Below are 17,562 nucleotides of genomic sequence, written 5' to 3' on the forward strand. Positions count from 1 at the left end.
TTCTGCTTTTAATAATATGCATGCCTCTTGGTAAATTAACATTATCAAATGTCAATTAGTAGCCAAAAATGATAGGAGCTTCTTTTTTTTTACATGTCTGAACAAAATACTTGTACTATTTGGAAAAGTTTCTTGATACAGCAGGTAAAGCATTCTTCTGTAAAGAGTATGAAATAAATGCAATTATCCCCCACCCAAAAACACCCCCCACAATTATAGAAGATCTTCAGAAAGTTTAATCAAGGAAAATGAGTAAGCAGAAGCAATTTAATAATTTTTATTATAACACAAAGGACCCACACATTTTTTTCATAACAGATGGTAGGGTAGAACCTAACACAATTAAAGGTACCCAGTTAATAACTTAAGAAGCAAATGTTGATGCCTGTAATAGAATGTCATGATAGTAACAGTTCTTAAGCCATAGAAATGCCCTGGGTCATCATTTAACAAATGTGGCTCACATTAATCTTGAGAGGTAGACAAGTATAAAGCATGATTTGCATTAGCAGTTAAATGACATCACCAAGGTCATACAGAATATAGTTGATATTTGTATATAGTACTTAATGGTTTACACAGTGGTTTACACACATCATCTTCTGTACCTATGAGGAAAATACTCAGGCATAGGTGTGCCTAGGAGGATATGCACAGCCTGTGAGCTCGCGCTCTCTCTCTCTCTCTCTCTCTCTCTCTCTCTCTCTCTCTCTCTCTCTCTCTCTCTCTCTCTCTCTCTCTTCTTCTTCTCTCTCTCTTCCTCTCTTCCTCTTTCTCTTTCTCTCTCTCTCTCTCAAAATCAGTGATTCTTCTCTTCCCCTTCCCCACACTCTTCAGAGTCCCTCTTTGACATGTCTTATTCTCCTTAGTTTTCAGATGAGGAAACTGAGGTTCCTAGAAGCTAAGCAAGTGTTGGAGATGGGATTCAAACCCAAGTCTTCTGACTCTGGGTATACTACTCTATACACTATTCACAGCACACTTGGACTTTTCCCCCTGGTTTCTCTACTACTATAAATATTTATGTGGGACATGGCATCAGGAAGACCCAAGATCAAATCCTGCCTTAGACTCTTTTTTTTTTTTTTTTTTTAGTGAGGCAATTGGGGTTAAGTGACTTGCCCAGGGTCACACAGCTAGTAAGTGTTAAGTGTCTGAGACCGGATTTGAACTCAGGTACTCCTGACTCCAGGGCCTGTGCTTTATCCACTGCCACCTAGCTGCCCCATGCCTTAGACTCTTATTAGCTATGTGACCCTGGGCTGATCACTTGTGTTTCCGTTTCCTCATCTGTAAAATGCACCCACCTCACTGGGAAGTAGGAGAATCAACTGAGTTAACATATGTAAAACACTCAGCAAACCTTAAATCACTATCTAAATGCTAGCTCTCATTATTTTAGCATTTGAATCCTGCTTAGGTTACTCTCAGCTAAATAAAGCCTTTTGTGTTTTCTGGATAAGTCAAGGACAGTCTAACATTTAGAGAGATAACATTAGCCTACTGATTACAATGGACGACACAGATTATGACCATCACTTCCGATTTACCCAACACCAAAATTAAAAAGGAAGGAGAATTCCTGAGGAATATATCATATGCATTACTCAGCTTCTTTGCTTCTGCCTTTCTCTCAAGTCTACTTCCAGGAGCATTAACTAACATAATCTATTGATCCTCCTAATGTGGTTAATGTGATGTTTTCCTTGACTAGAAATGTGTGGGTAAGAATTATAGCCTTACCTTCCCATATCTCACTGTTACTTTAACCCTCTGATCAAAAAAAGGGGTCAATAGTAAGATGGTTGGTTTCCTTTTCCAAGACAGTACATATTCTCATACTTGCTTTGAATATTCATTTAACATATAGAATTACAAAAATAAATATTAAGATGATTTCAATTAAACTAGATACAAAAATTTTAAAAATTCAACATCCTGCTCATTTATAAAATTATAAGGAAGATTAATAAAAAAATTTTCCTTACAAATAATTGTAGCTCACATTTCTCTAGTACTCTATCTAGGGTTTTTCAAAGAAAGCATTCTCCTCACAATATCCCTGTGAGGTAGGTACTCTTATATTATTTTCCTCATTTTACAGATGAGGAATCTGGGAACTCAGACCTTCCCAGAGTCACACAGCTAGAAACTAGCAGAATTAGAATTTGAACCCGTGTCTTGTGATTTGAAAAGTAGCACTTTGCCCCATATATCTAGGTGCCTTTTTAAAGCATCAGTACCTAGTATATGCACATCAAATAGTTAAGTACTACATAGGTATATATTTTTACATTCTGGGTCCCAGTAGAATGTAACTCCTTGAGGCTGCTTGGTTTCTTTGCTTTGTACCCCTAGCACCTAGAACAGCACCAGGTTCATAGAAGGCACTTGATAAAAACTTATTGAATGAATGTATGAATCTTTTTGTTGAAAATAATCCTCTTTCTCTCTTTAAAAATTTTAATCTGGGAACACTTCAACATCACATAGAATTACAATATACAATCACTCAAATATGGGGGACAAGAAGCAATGGGAAATCATTTTCTTATTTTAAAACATTTAAAAGTCATCTAAATATTTCATGAAATTCTGTTGGTTTAAAGAATTCCCAGTGATGGAATTCCCTTTACCAAGGGAAGTTGGGACTTACTTTGTAGTTCATAGGTTTAGAAAGTTGCCCAGGGCACCAAGAACTTCTGACACTTACTCCGGGATCACAAAGTCAGGATGTGTCAGAAAAGCAAGGCCAAAGACAAAACTGCTCAGTCCTGCCAAGCAGATTAAAATGTAATTGGGAAATGTTTAACAAAAGTAAATAAAAATACAACACAGATAATGCTAATTGGTGGTTTTGTGCATTTGACAAAGCCAAGCTGTCTTTCAAATATTTAGCTACAATATTTAAAAAAAAAAAAAAACTTGGTCAAATACACATTTCTCAAACAGCATATGTTGTAGGAAGTTTACAATGAAATCTTGAAACTAGATAGACTGCAGAGAAGGTAAAATAAGTAACGAATCAACTTTCAGCTTTTTGTATCTAAGGAGCTGAAGGACATCATTCAAGAAAAATCTCAATGTTTTTACACAGTGATTAAATTGCTAAACTGAATGAATAATCAGGCAAAAAAAGAAAAAAAAATTTCTAGTCATTGAAACATTGGTCTTCACTTTAATGACTTTAAATTAAGCTTTCAAAGACTGCTGTGGATGTAATGAAATGACCTGATTTCTAGGTGATCCACTATGGACTACAGACATAATAGAAAGCTCTAATTTCTAGATGATCCACTTTGGATTACAGATGTAACGGAATGATCTGATTTCTAGGTGAGTGACTTTTGGGTACAGATGTAATAGAAAGATTTGGTTTTCAGTGGATAGAGCACCAGCCCTGGAGTCAGGAGGACCTGAGTTCAAATATAGCCTCAGACACTTGACACTTACTAGCTGTGTGACCCTGGGCAAGTCACTTAACCCCAATTGCCTCAACCCCCCCAAAAAAATGGTTTCTAGGTGATCCACTTTGGATGACAGATGTAATGGACTGATCTGATTTCTAGGTGATCCACTTTGGATTACAGGCATTTTCTTGGGTTGTCAAATCCCAAACAAAAGGTACCACATATGTTTTTGTTGGTTTGCTTTTTAATGGCAGATTGTGGGGAGGGGGTGTTGTCAGCACCAGTACTAAGAAAAGCAGTCCTCCATTCAACAGAAAGAACCGGGACCAAAAGAATCAGTACTAGGACACATGATCAGAACCCAGAAATGCAGCCAAGTTAGAAATCCAAGTGGATCAGAAAAAAAAAAAAAGGAAGGTCAACAGAAAGCATATAGGGATAGTAATGGGAATGGTCATGTGATTTCATTGTCATAGGGGACTCCAAGGTGAGAAAACTCTCTCTCCCAATACCTCCTCATCACCTCCTCTGCACTGTATAGTCTTAGAGAGTTACCTGAAGTGCTAAGAGGTTCAATTGACTTGCCTGGGGTTACCCAACCAGAGGCATTCTAAAACAAAGTCTAAATTAAATGCAATCATCTTAGAAAAAATATATAAAGCAGCAAAGGCATTCAAGTTCATCCAGTATAAGAGCTGCCTCAGAAATGTTCCCCATAGGTCTTTCCACTGCCTTCTGTGAAGTTCATTTCCATGTGGTTGAAGGCAGGGTTTAAAGTACCGCCATCTTCCATTGCATAAGGTTGTTGGTTTAAATCTTGTTTCTCCTAAAAGGAAAAGTTAACTGGTTACTTCAATACTTTGAAGATGGATAACTTCATCCGTCAACTTTCTCCCTCCACTAATGGGAATCACACCTGTGTCTGTCTTACTAGATCTTCTCCAAGAGTTTTTGTAACTGACAAATATTTCTCTCTAGTGGCCAACTTTTAATGATGAGTCTCTTAGTTGGCCAGCTCAAAGCTTTTCCACCTAGGTAGGGAAGGGCTTGCCAGAACTTGGGTTCCACTAGTATAGCTTTCAAGGCTCCAGCATCAACTCCCTGTCATCATGAAGCAAGAGAATTGGATTTTAATGAAGGAATCAGGGCAGAATGGTCCATACACACACACAAAATTGTGAATTATTGATGCTTTACATTTTTTAGAAAAATCTTTAGGTAACACAATGAATTGAGTGCTGGACCTGGAATTGGGAAGATCTGAGTACTTCCTAGCTGTGGGACCCTGGGCAAGAATATAACTCTTTTCTGCCTCAGTTTCTTTATCTGCAAAATGGTGATAATAATATACATGCCTCTGGGATAGTTGTTTTTCAAAGAAATAACATTAGATAAATAAAATATAAAAAATAAAATGAGAGAATATTTGTAAAGAACTTACCAAATCTTAACATGCCACATAAATTTTAGCTATTATTAGTATTATCTTTCTAGTCTAATGAGGGAGTAATACAGAAAAAACACATATCATTAAACTTCATAAGTTCAAAAAGGATTTTTAACAGTGGATAGTCCCTCCACCTATAAGCCCCACATGTATACACACATATGCATGTGTTTATATATTCACATATTTGTGTTTGTGTGTGTATACACTTATGTTGGAGAAGGGTTTATAGGTGGAAGGAATATGCACTGATAATCACTTTTGGAGGAAAAGGTCCCATCATACAAAAATATTTATAGAATTTCTTTTTGTGTTAGCAAAAGCAAGAAACTAAGGGGGGGGGGGTACCCATCAATCAGGAAATGACTGAACAAATGTACTGAGAGGCTAAATGTCTTGCTCAAAAATCACACAGCCAGTAGCATCAGAAGTAGAATTTGAATCCAGATCTTGCTGGCTCAAGGCAAGTTCTCTCTCTACCGTGATACAATGCTTCTCCCCCAAATCTTAGCATATGATCATAAGTTACCAAGGCTGGGGGGGGGGGGTGGGGAGGGAATCATTACTTGGTGGTCAAACTTTTGGTGCTAAACTTTTATAAAATCAGTTAGAGGGGTTCCCACCTGATAGAGCTTGCCAGGGCTCCCATTCTATTGGCAGAGGCTTTGACCTCCCTGGATCATCTCCACCCCCACTGGAATGAGACTTTGTTGGAGGTATCAGAGGATTATTCATCACCTCTTTTCTCCACTATGTTTAGGGAAGAGAGGGGTGAAAGAGGAGAGGAAGACAATCCTTGCCTGTTATAAAATGATAGGAATGATCTTATTTATTTAAGAAAAAAAATACCTTCTTTAAAAAGTCAAAATTGGATAAAAAGTCTTCTTTTGTTAGTAGGAATCTGTTCTCTATGCTTTGTTTTCTTCCTCCTGAAAAACACAGACAGTTATGGAAACATATTCAAATCTCCTTTTTTAGGTGAACTGAGAGCACCCAGAAGTAAACATTTTTCTAGTCTATAATCCTTTCCAGGTTTACCAGAAGAAATTTTACCAGTCTTTAATCAAACTCCCCAGGAAACAACGTCCTCTACTAAGATCTTCTTCCTCCTACCTCTTAGAACTAAACGTGTTCTCTTAGGAAAGTGTCCAAGAAGAAAGGGAAACTGAGGCCTAGGAAAGTGGGCTGGTGGTAAAACATAAGAAGAAAAACTTTATTTTTGTCTCACTCTCCCCAACACCTAAGCACAGTGTCCTCTGCATACTGAGAGCTCAACAAATCTTGTTATTGAAATAAATCACTCAAGGTTCCCGTTTATAAATTAGAGGAAATCATTCACATATTCTAATACCAGAACTGTAACATAGAACCACTGATAAGAGCGACTGTAAATTGTCATGTAAAGTTTATCTCAAAAGAATAGCAATAGGGGCAGCTAGGTGGCGCAGTGGATGGAGCACCGGCCCTGGAGTCAGGAGGACATGAGTTCAAATCCGACCTCAGACACTTAACACTTACTAGCTGTGTGACCCTAGGCAAGTCACTTAACCCCAATTGCCACACACACACACACACACACACACACACAAAGAATAGCAATGGCAGAAACAGGTACCTGTTAGGAGGCTAACAATTATTCCCACAAGTAGAGTGACCAAGGTTCCAATCGTGCTGAAGTACAGATATGATAAGGAATACCAGTTATCCATTAGGGGAGTCCTAGAAAGAAGAGGGGAAAAGCTTTATTATAAGATTAATCTACAAGTCTCATATCGAAAACAATGGGCAGTCAATATGTTCCATTGGTATCCAGAGAATGGTAAGAGAAATAGAGGATACCACCAGGCTACACTGGCTCCCTCTTATGGGAGTGAAGTAGGATGAAAGGGAATGGATGAATTAGGATTTGCATTTCTGAAGGGGGTTCACACATTGGTGAGTTCACAGATCCATGGAGGTATGTGGTATGACCAACCCACAGTATATATACAGGTGATGCCCAAGGCAAAATGATGACAGTCTTCAGAGTCTTCTGCCTTCTACCAGTCTCTTGCTTAGTTAAAAAAACAAAACAAAACAAAACATGATATTGTAGAACTCATTTCAATACCTTTCAACATTGGGAATTTGAAAAGCACTTGTAGAAAATGGCATTTCTGTGGTGGTCATCGTCCAGTTCCCCTGGTCTGAGTTGGTTATGTTACAACCATCAGTAACAAGGCTCAAGGGTAAAGTCCTCTCTGGAAGTGGGGGATAAAGTTGAGCTCCAATTCCAACCCAAAGGGAAATGACAAATCCAGCAACGAGTCCTATAAACGACCCCTGTAAAACAGAAGTGCTTTTGAAAGGAAAGCAATAGTTTTCTTTGGAAGGAAAAAGAGGAAGGGTGGAATATTTTTTTTGTTTTTTTGTTGTTGGTGGTTTTGTGTGTGTGTGTGAGGCAATTGGGGGTAAGTGACTTGCCTAGGGTCACATAGCTAGTAAGTGTAAAGTATCTGAGGCTGGATTTGAACTCAGGTCCTCCTGAATCCAGGGCTTGTGCTCTATCCACTGCACCACCTAGCTGCCCCAAGGGTGGAATATTGAAGCAAACTTTTCAGAGTTCCTGACACATATAAAGCAGTTTGCTTACTCAGATACTCCCACCCATAGCATATAGTTAACAAATCCTTATTATATAGTGGTAGGGAGGTGGAAAGAGCCCAGGATTAGGATTCAGAGTTGCTTAAATTCTGACTGTGATTATCTATGTAATCTTAGGAAAGTCACTTTTTTTTGTAGCTTAAAAAAAGTTTTAAATTAAATTTTTTTCAATTAGAAATAAAATTTTTCTTCCTCTCATTCTCCCCACCCTGAACTAAAAAGAAAAAGTAAAACAAAATCTTTGTAAGAAATGTAAACGTAGGGCAGCTAGTTGGTGCAGTGGATAAAGTACCAGCCCTGGATTCAAGAGGACCTAAGTTCAAATCCAGCCTCAGACACTTGACACTTACTAGCTGTGTGACCCTGGGCAAATCACTTAACTCTCATTGCCCTGAAAAAAAAAAAAGAAAAGAAAAAGACATGTAAATGTAGTCAAGAAAACAAATTTCCACATTGGTCATGTCCAACAAATATATGTCTTATTCTGTATCCCGAGTTTGGAAAAATCATTTAAGCTAGATCAACCTTAGTTGTGCTAGGTGGCACTGCAGGTCCTGTGCCTGAAGTAAGGAAGACTCATCTTCCTTAAGTTCAGGCACAGGACCTGTTCCTTAAGTTCCTTGAGTTCAAATCTGACCTCAGACACTTACTAAATTTGTGGCCCTGGGCAACTCACTTCACCCTGTTTGCCTCAATTTCCTCATCTGAAAAATGAGCTGGAGAAGGAAATGACAAACCACTCCAGTATCTTTGCCAAGAAAACCCCAAATGGGATCACAGACATTAGGATATGACTGGAATGTTTGAAAACCATCTACCAGCTGGCACCAGAGAGCAGACAGTGCTCTTAAGAAGGCAGCTTGGTACAGAGTAAAGAGAGCTGGCTCTGGAATCAGAGGACCTAGGTTCAAATCTTGCTTCTGATATTTACTATTTGTAATTTGGGGCAAGTCACTTACATTCTCTGGATCTCAGTTTCCTCACCTAAAAAATAAGGGGGGGTTGGACTAGATGGTTCCTGAGATCCCTTCTAGCTCCAGATTTTTAAGATTCTGTATCTTCACATACCATCCCACTATCCCTCCAGGCTGAGTTCCCATCTGCCTGCCTCCTAGTGCTTCATCTACTGCCTTCCTTGACCATATCTACTTGTATTCTGGGCACAGAATCCAAAGTACTATTACTTCTGGAAAGGACAAGTCAATAGACTGCCTCCATCTCCCCACACTAAAACTCCTCTCCCTGCCACCACTGATATATATACTATCTTCTCCCATTAGAGTGTAATCTCTTTTTTTCTTTTTGAAAAAATTCAATTTTATTTTATTTTTAGATATGAATTCTATTCTCCCCCACCCCCACAAACTGAGAAAGCAAGAAAAACAAAACCTTTGTTATAAACATGTATAGTCAAGCAAAACAAATTTCCACATTGGCAATGTAAAAAACAAACAAACAGTGCTTCAGTCTGAACTTTGAATCCATCCCCTGTATGAGTCCTTTGGATTTGTTATGGATCATTGTGTTGATCAGAGTAGCTAAATCTGTCACAATTGTTACAACATTGCTATCACTATGTAGTGTTCTTCCAGTTCTGCTCACTTCACTCTGCATTAGTTCATATAAATTTTTCCAGGTTTCGGAAGCTATCTCCTCCATCATTTCTTACAATAGAATAATATAATACATTCATATGCCATAACTTGTTCAGCCATTCCCCAATTAATGGGAATATTCTCAATTTCCAATTTCCACCACAAAAAGCAGTTATAAATATTTTTGTACATATGGGTAATTTTCCTCTTTCTTTGATCTCTTTATGGTGTAGATCTAATAACATAGTGAGGATATGTTGAAGGATATATTTTACATCCAGCTGGAATCCTTGTGAAAAACAAAAGGTGAACTGTTGGTTTTTTCTTGGTGCTTCAGGAAGAATCTTATTCTGGGACTGTAGATTTAGTTGCACAGTTGCCAACATCCCCATATCAATTTTTGAGACTTAAATAACACAATTGTGCAGAGTGTAATCTCCTTGAGGACAAGGATTCTCTTTATATTTCTATCCTCAGTGTTCAACATCACACTCGTTACATAGTAAGTGTTTAATAAATGCTTTTTCACTCATTCATTCACTTTGGGGAAGGATATTGTCTTGACAGTCATACTTTATACTTACAAGTGAGTTGGCAAAGGGGACCACGATCCCCAGAGAAAATAAGCCCAAAAGTGGTCCACCGACCATGCCAAAGATACTGAGTGCTGCCTAATGAGAGAATAAAATGTCACAAATTAGGCATGCCCCACAAAAAGTTAGCTCTTCCATTTGGACAAGAAACAACAGAATAGGGATCAATAACCAGAGCCAACAGCATATGCTGTCTTTCTCAAAATATAAAGTTCTGTGAATGAGTCAGAGAGAAAAAAACAAATCTAGTGGAGTCACCAGAAAGACATCAAAGTAGAACTGGACAGGAGAGGTTGACACGTAGATTACAATAGGGAAAAACTCTGATATTAGATACAGAAGTGTAGAAAGGAGATAGAAATCAGTTCACTGACATTACTATCAGAGTCACAGTGTCAAAAACAAAAACAAAAAAAAAGAGTCACGTTGTACTTGACTGTTGACTGAGCCATATACTGAGCCAGAAAAAAAATTATGGTTGTGAACTTTATAGCCTGGAAGGGACACACGACAGGAAGCCACCAATTGAGTTGTATGATTCTGGGCTAGGAACTTAACCTCTATGTTTCTCAGTTTAATAAAATGAGAAGAGGGGGCCACATGATCCATAAGATACTTCCTAGTTTGGGCTGTCACAATATGGGTTCAAATCTCCACTTTGCCACTTTTTACCTGTGTGACCCAGGGTGAGTCTCATAACCTCAGTATCTTCATTTGTAGAATGAAGACATTGGACTAGGTGATTTTGAAGGTCCTTTTCAGTTCTAAGTCTATGATCTTAAATACTTAGTATAAATTTTAGAGGTCACAAGAAGGTATAATTGGATGAAGAATGGAAGCCATGGAATATAAGAAAAATTTCTTGTTAATTGGAGCTATCCCAAAATGAAAAGGTAGTAAGGTTACAGCCATTGAAGGTCTTCAAGAAGAGGCCAAATGACTATTTGTCAGCTAGGCTATAGAGAGCACTGTTGTATGAGTTGAACTGAAATGGCTTCCAAGATTCCCTATGACTCTGAGATTCCATGATATAGACCAGTGAACTTTAATTAGAAAGGGAGTTAGTGGGGGCAGCTAGGTGGCACAGTGGATAAAGCACTGGCCCTGAATTCAGGAGGACCCGAGTTCAAATCTGGCCTCAAATCCTTGACATTTAACTAGCTGTGTGACCCTGGGCAAGTCACTTAACCCTCATTGCCCTGCAAAGAAGGAAAAAAAAAAAGAAAGGGAGTTAGTGTATCAAAAATATATGGTATAGAATCCAAGGATGATGATTGATTTTTGATAGGGTCATGGCATATGGAATATGGTAGTAAGAAAAGAAGTGAGAACTACTAAGTGTCAGAGGTGGAGAAAAGAAAACAGTAAGTAAGAACCACATTTGATAAGGAATGCATTAAGAGAGAGATAAAGATAGAGAGGCAGAGAGAAAAAAGAAAGGAGGGAGAGAGGGAGGGAGGGAGGAAGGGGAAGACAGAAAGATGAGAAAAGGAGAGAAGAGAAAGGAAGGGAAGGACAGAGGAGGGAGAAAGAGAGAGATGGATAGATGCTATATATGCCTATAACCACATACATACATATATATATATACACACACAAACACATACCTATATATATGTATACACATACAGAAAGGCATGCTGCTATATAGGAACTCTGTTTATTGTAGAGATGTTGATGGCGTGATGACCAACAGAAATTGCAACTCACGAAGGCATTCCAAGATTCCACTTATCTTCCTTGCCCCCTCTTAATGAATGATCAGGAGTAGGGTTTTCAGCTATGAAAATGCCTTCCAATGGCCAGAGTGAGCAAAAGCTAGAGAATCTGTAGTATCATTTAGGTGAAAAGTAAACTCACTGGTCATTGGTGACTTCTCACCACTGATTATTTTCCAGAGCTGCCTAAATTCACCCCTCACCTGCAACAAGGCTCCCATGAGTGACGCCAGGGCTGCCATTCCAATGCACAGAGCTCCATATAGCACACCTTGAGGAGCAGATGGAAAGCCAAGGTCAGATTGATGCTGAGAGTTAACATTCTCTGTTTTGTTTTGTTTTTAATGGTGAGGCAATGGGGGTTAAGTGACTTGCCCAGGGTCACGCAGCTAGTAAGTGTTGAGTGTCTGAGGCCCGATTTGAACTCAAGTACTCCTGACTCCAGGGCCAGTGCTCTATTCCACTGCGCCACCTAGCTGCCCTGAGAGTTAACATTCTCAATGGAATGTATTCATCATGGCTTTTATACAAGCAGATAATAGACTGGGCTGAAGAACAACCACACTGACCCAAGCAGATAAAGGGTAAAAATGGGGTGTGTTTTTCTGCCAGAAAAGCAATATGCAAAGCTGATAAATAATACTCTAGTGTTATGCTCAGGATTAGTTGAAACACTATATTATATCAAGAAAAGAATCCCTGGAATTAACTGTGGGGATCATAAGCCTAACAACTATTATATTATAAGTCTAATCCTCCACAAACATTTGTGTTTAAAGGAAACACACACACACACACACACACACACACACACACACACATGCATCCCAGTTTACCAGTAATAGAGTATTTCTATTAAGAACTGTTGTTGTTCATTTATTTCAGTTGTGTCCAACTCTTCCTGACCCCATTTGGTTTTGGGGTTTTTTTGGTTTTTTAGCAAAGATACTGGAGTGATTTGATTTGTCATTTCCCTCTCCGGCTCATTTTACAGATAAAGAGGGTTAAGTGACTTGCTCAGGGTCACACAGTGACTTGCTCAGGGTCACACAGCTAGAAAGTATCCGAGTCCAGATTTGAACTCAAGAAGTCAAGCTTCCTGACTTTAGCCTCGGCATTCTAAGCACTATGGCGCCACCTAGCTCATTATGATAATTAGAGCTCACCAAAAGGTCAAATGGCTGCCTAAGGAGGTACTATTCCCATCCTCTTCCCCCATCTCCCACTGCCAGCATTGGATGTCTTCAAGCAAAGACTGGATGACTAATTGATGGGTGTGGTATAGAGAGGATGCTGGTTAAGATACAGGTTGGACTAGATGACACATGAGGTTCCTTTGAGCTCTAAGATTCCATGATGCTCTGATGGCATAAGATCCCTTCTGAATCTAAATCTAATATAAATGAGGCTCTCAATCCTAAATCTAGGATCCCAAGTTAGCACAAAAATGTTTGTCCATTCCAAACAAGTTTTCGATTTGGGAAACATCCATCCCTTTCATGTCATTTGGAAAAGTGAAAATATTCAACAGACACTCACTTGTTCCTTTTGAAAGCCAAGACAGAGCCTTTTCTGAGAGTGTTGGGAAGTGAGGTTTGATGAGGTCTTCGATTGTTACTGCGGCTAAAGCATTGATGCTGGAGGACACTGTGCTGGGGAGACAAAGGCAACTCTTTTAATTTTGGTTTACTTTGCTACACTTTAATAAATATTATGAATACTTAATAACTGGAGGAAAGAAATTGGAAAAAAAATTGGTACCGACCATTAATATTTAAGTGAATTCATAGGATCTTCATTCTAGGGCAGGAGGGAACCTCAGAAACAATCTATCTAATGCAACCATCTCCTTTTACAGACGAGGACACTGAAATTCAAGTTAAATGACTTGCCTAAAGTCAAGCAGGTAGCATGCTTCAGGATTTGAACCCAGGACCTCTGACTCCAGAGTCAGTTTCCACACTGATTTCATACTTTTCCACACTGTCTAAGTGAACTCAGTTCAATTTAATTAACAATTCAATCAACAAACATCCATTGGGTCCTTATTATACCACAAGTCCTGTTCAAGGTGCTGGGGATGCAAGAATGAAAATGAAAGCCAATACCTGCCTTCAAGGAGCTTATGGTCTCCTGTAACTCTGCTAATGTTACCCACATGCTTTGTGGAAGACCATAGGATCTGATTTTAAACCAGAGGTAACCTTATTCCAAACCCCTCATTTAACAAAGAAGGAAACTGAGGCCCAGGTTAAGGATATTACTTGCCCCAGATGACATAGTTAATAAGTGATAGGCATGGGATTTCTTGAATCCAATGCTTTGAGTTCAAATCCAGGACTTCTATTGCACTATGCTGCCTTTAAAATTCAGAAAGAAATGATTTGAGAAGACTGAAGGAAAATACTTATATTTGTCTGTCTATCTATTTATCTATCTACCTGTCTATCTAACTCTGACATCTAATGAAAGGACTATTAGAGGTGATCTTCATGAAAATATACTCTACAGTGGTGGGAGGTGGGGAAAGGAAAGGTAAAGTCTGTATTTTACCACAGGGAATTCTTGCTGTGGATACTCCCTTTATCAATACAGAGCAGCAACTGTTCTGAAACTTACAGCCTTAGAGTTGCTGCCTGGGGACACTAACAGGTGAAGTCACTTCTGGGGTGGGCTAACCAGTTTGTGTCAGAGGTGTGACTTGAACCCAGGGATTACTGACTTGTTTTCTCTCTTCATTCAGTCACATATGCTACTAAACAGCAGTGATAAATATCATTCACTAAAGAGACTGAGGGGTAGCTGCAGGGGTGAGGGAGGGGGCGAGGGGGGCAGGGGGGCGAGAGTCCCATAGTGCATAGAGTTCTGGGCCTAGAGTCAGAAGACTCATCTTTCTGAGTTCAAATCCAGCCTCAGACACAAGTTGTGTGACCCTTAGCAAGTCACTTAACCCTGTTTGCCTCAGTTTCCTCATCTGTAAAATAAGCTGGAGAAGGAAATGGCAAACCACTCCAGTATCTTTGCCAAGAAAATGCCAAATGTGGTCACTAAGCATTGTACATGACTGAAATGACTCAACAACAAAACAAGAGATTGAGTCTCAAAGATCAAGTCCCCAAAATAGATGAATCAGTGCAATGGATTACAGCATTAGACCATAAAATCTTTGGTTGGATCACATACACCTTCTGCATGTCCTTGTCCATTTTGTAACCATAATAGCCTAACACCACATCAATAGTTTGTGGTTTTGTGGGAGAAGGAGCTCCTTCTTGGGACACAAATTGCAATGCTTCTATATTTTATAGTCTTAAAGTTGCCTTGGGATCAAAGAAGTTGTGACTAGCCCAAGTTTATTCAGCTAAAAAACATCAGAGGCAGACTTTTAACCTAGGTCTTCCATTTAAAAAAATTTTTTTTCCTTTGTATTTTATTTTTCTCCAATTACATGTCAAAACAAATTTAACAACTATTTTTAACTTTGAGTTCCAAATTTTCTCCCTTCCTTCCTCCCCACCGGCTTTGAGAAGGCAAGAAATTCAATAGAGATTATACATGTTTAGTCATGCAAAATATTTCCATGTTAGTCATGTTGTGAAATAAAAACAAAAAACTTCAAGAAAAAATAAAGTTAAAAAAAAAAAAGCTTCAATCTGTATTCAGACACCATCAGTTATTTCTCTGTGGATGGATACCATTCTTCATCATATGTCTTTCAGAGTTCTCCCAGATCATTGTATTGCTCAGAATAGCTGTCATTCACAGTTGATCATCTTATAATATTGATGTTAATTTGTACCCAGTACATTTCACTTTGCATGAGTCCATGTAAGTCTTTCAGGTTTGAGAGAACCCTGCTCATCATTCCATCATAATCACATACTGCAATTTGTTCAACCATTCCGCGATTGATGGACATCCCCTCAATTTCCAATTCCTTGCCACCAGCAAAGAGCTCTTAAATATTTTTTCCTATATAGGTCCTTTTCCTTTTTTATCTTTTTTTTTAGATACAGACCTAGTAGTAAACCCACGTCTTCCTGACTCCTAGCATTCTATCTACTATGCTACATTGTCTTTCCAACAAATGAATTGGTAACCTCTGGAAAAGAGATTTCAATGGCATCTAGTAGTTATTATTAAACCTCAGAAGTTATATGGTAATGAACTCACATTGGACCCTTCAAATAGCTAATAGTCTGGGGAGGGGAGCAATATTATGAAATAACCACAGCTATAATATAGTTAACATATTGAATAAAATTGTACGTGGATATCGCATTGTGGCATGTGATCCTGGTCTCTCCACAGCTATAAACACTAACTCTGACAGCAAGGTCAGAAAAGTTTCTAGTGTGGGCTCAACACTGGACCATTGTCTGAAAATCAGTCCCACTGAATCTTTTTTTTTTTTTGAAGATTGTTATATATTTCTTTTTAAAATAATAAACATTTTTATTTATAGTCTTGAGTTCCAAATTTTATTCCTCCTTCCCTCCCTCCTCTCTCCTTTCCCTGAGCAATCAGATATGAGTTATAAATGTGTGATTATAAGTCCCAATGAATCTAAAGGAGGCTGATGACCAACAAGTATCCTCAAGATGTTGATTTTTGTTTTGGTTTTTTTTGGTCCAGAGCAATCTACTAAGGGGTAGAGGGTTTTCAATCTTGATTGGTATAACCATTGATGAAATCACAATAGCTTCTTGAAGTACTGAATAGAATGCACATGTAAATTGCATACATAGCATTCCGATAGCTAGAATTTAGCCTTAGCTCATAAAATATGCAAGTCCCTATAAATCACTCTGAAATCACACTTCATGAATTACATAAAGTCCATACCTCAATGTTCCACTGTAAGCACATGCCACAAAGAGTCCTGGGAGTCCTGGGAAATCTTGTAAAATGTCCAGCACCATATAGGGCATGAGCTGAAAAAGTTCAAGATTTACTAATGTGCTCCTTATCATCAGATATACACCATTCTAATCACTGATAAAGGAGATCAAGTTCTCATTTATCTATCATTGTCAGAGAATTCACTATTCACCCAAATGCAAGCTTCGGATAACTCAATGCCAAAACTTAAAAAAAACCACAACCTTTTTAAAAGTAAATATTTCTAAATTGTGATGTGGGGCTTAGGATAAATCAGAAGTTTCTCCTGGGAGAAGCAAAACCAAAGATGACCAGATAACAGGACAGACATATCAAGGAATCACAGGACTATTAAAGTTTAGATTGACCAACTAGAGGTCAAGACAGGCATACCTAAAAAGGGAAGATAAAATCCTATAGCAGGAAAGCCAATTAGGTGTGGCTACTACCTGACCTCACCTAGGATATAGAGATAACCCCAAAGATCAGGATCATCATTTTTAAAAATCCCACTCAACTCTTGGGAATATGACAAGCATCTAACCCTTCCCTACCCCACCCAGAAGGGAACTTTCCAGTTTTCAAGTGGACATCCCTGCTATCCTCTATAAAAGCTTTTGCCTTCCCTCTGTTCTGGGAGGAGAATGTTTCTAAGCTCTCCTCCCTGAGGGGTGAAGTCTTTGACTTTCCACTAGGTCACTTTCTCTAGGGCTGAACAAAAGGTCACTTTAATTCTAATTGGACGGTGTGGGAGAGTGTAATTCTTTATTGAGGAATACCTAAAAACCATCACCACTTCTCCCCCATGACAATTGTATCGCACACTTTTGTGTGTGTCGTGGACCCCATAGCATAGCAATCTGATGATTCCTATGTAACCCTTCTCAGCATGTGTTTTGTTTAATGGAAATAAAGATAGAATGTTTTTCATCCAAATTCACAGCCCTCCTTAAATCTATTTACAGGCCCCCAACAAGTCCATGGACTCCAAATTAAGAACTCCTGGACTGTATTAAAAGATATGCTTGTAGATGTGTGCAATGTTGGATGAGTGTTGGCATATTAAAAAAGGAAAGCAGGTCATTTCAGCTTCTGGGACAGAAAAACAGCAAGTATTGTCAGTTGGCCTCTCTCCCAAGATGTGGCTATCTACAGGTAGTAAATAAAAATTGAGATACGAAGCCTCTGGGTTACTGTTCCCAAAGTAGCCCTTAAACTGTGGCTGCAAAGCTGATTGCCTTGGCCAGAGGAACAGTAAGAGAACCAACTGGTATC

At 38.7% G+C, this 17,562-nt stretch overlaps 1 protein-coding gene across 1 annotated transcript in view; it reads right to left on the reverse strand.

Moving 5' to 3' along the window:
- Positions 1 to 4,110: 4,110 nt before the first annotated feature.
- The window catches only part of LOC122729312 (sodium-coupled monocarboxylate transporter 1-like), a 49,193-nt gene continuing 35,741 nt past the window's right edge, over positions 4,111 to 17,562 (reverse strand). The window contains exons 8-15 of the mRNA XM_043968108.1: positions 16,252 to 16,340; positions 12,946 to 13,058; positions 11,610 to 11,677; positions 9,680 to 9,766; positions 6,968 to 7,179; positions 6,473 to 6,576; positions 5,707 to 5,786; positions 4,111 to 4,236 (exon numbers count right to left, since the gene is read on the reverse strand). Coding sequence (XP_043824043.1) covers positions 4,111 to 4,236; positions 5,707 to 5,786; positions 6,473 to 6,576; positions 6,968 to 7,179; positions 9,680 to 9,766; positions 11,610 to 11,677; positions 12,946 to 13,058; positions 16,252 to 16,340 — 879 coding nt within the window. The remainder of the gene's footprint in view (positions 4,237 to 5,706; positions 5,787 to 6,472; positions 6,577 to 6,967; positions 7,180 to 9,679; positions 9,767 to 11,609; positions 11,678 to 12,945; positions 13,059 to 16,251; positions 16,341 to 17,562) is intronic.

The sequence above is a fragment of the Dromiciops gliroides genome, chromosome 5 (genome assembly GCF_019393635.1).
Source record: "Dromiciops gliroides isolate mDroGli1 chromosome 5, mDroGli1.pri, whole genome shotgun sequence".
Lineage (NCBI taxonomy): Eukaryota > Metazoa > Chordata > Mammalia > Microbiotheria > Microbiotheriidae > Dromiciops > Dromiciops gliroides.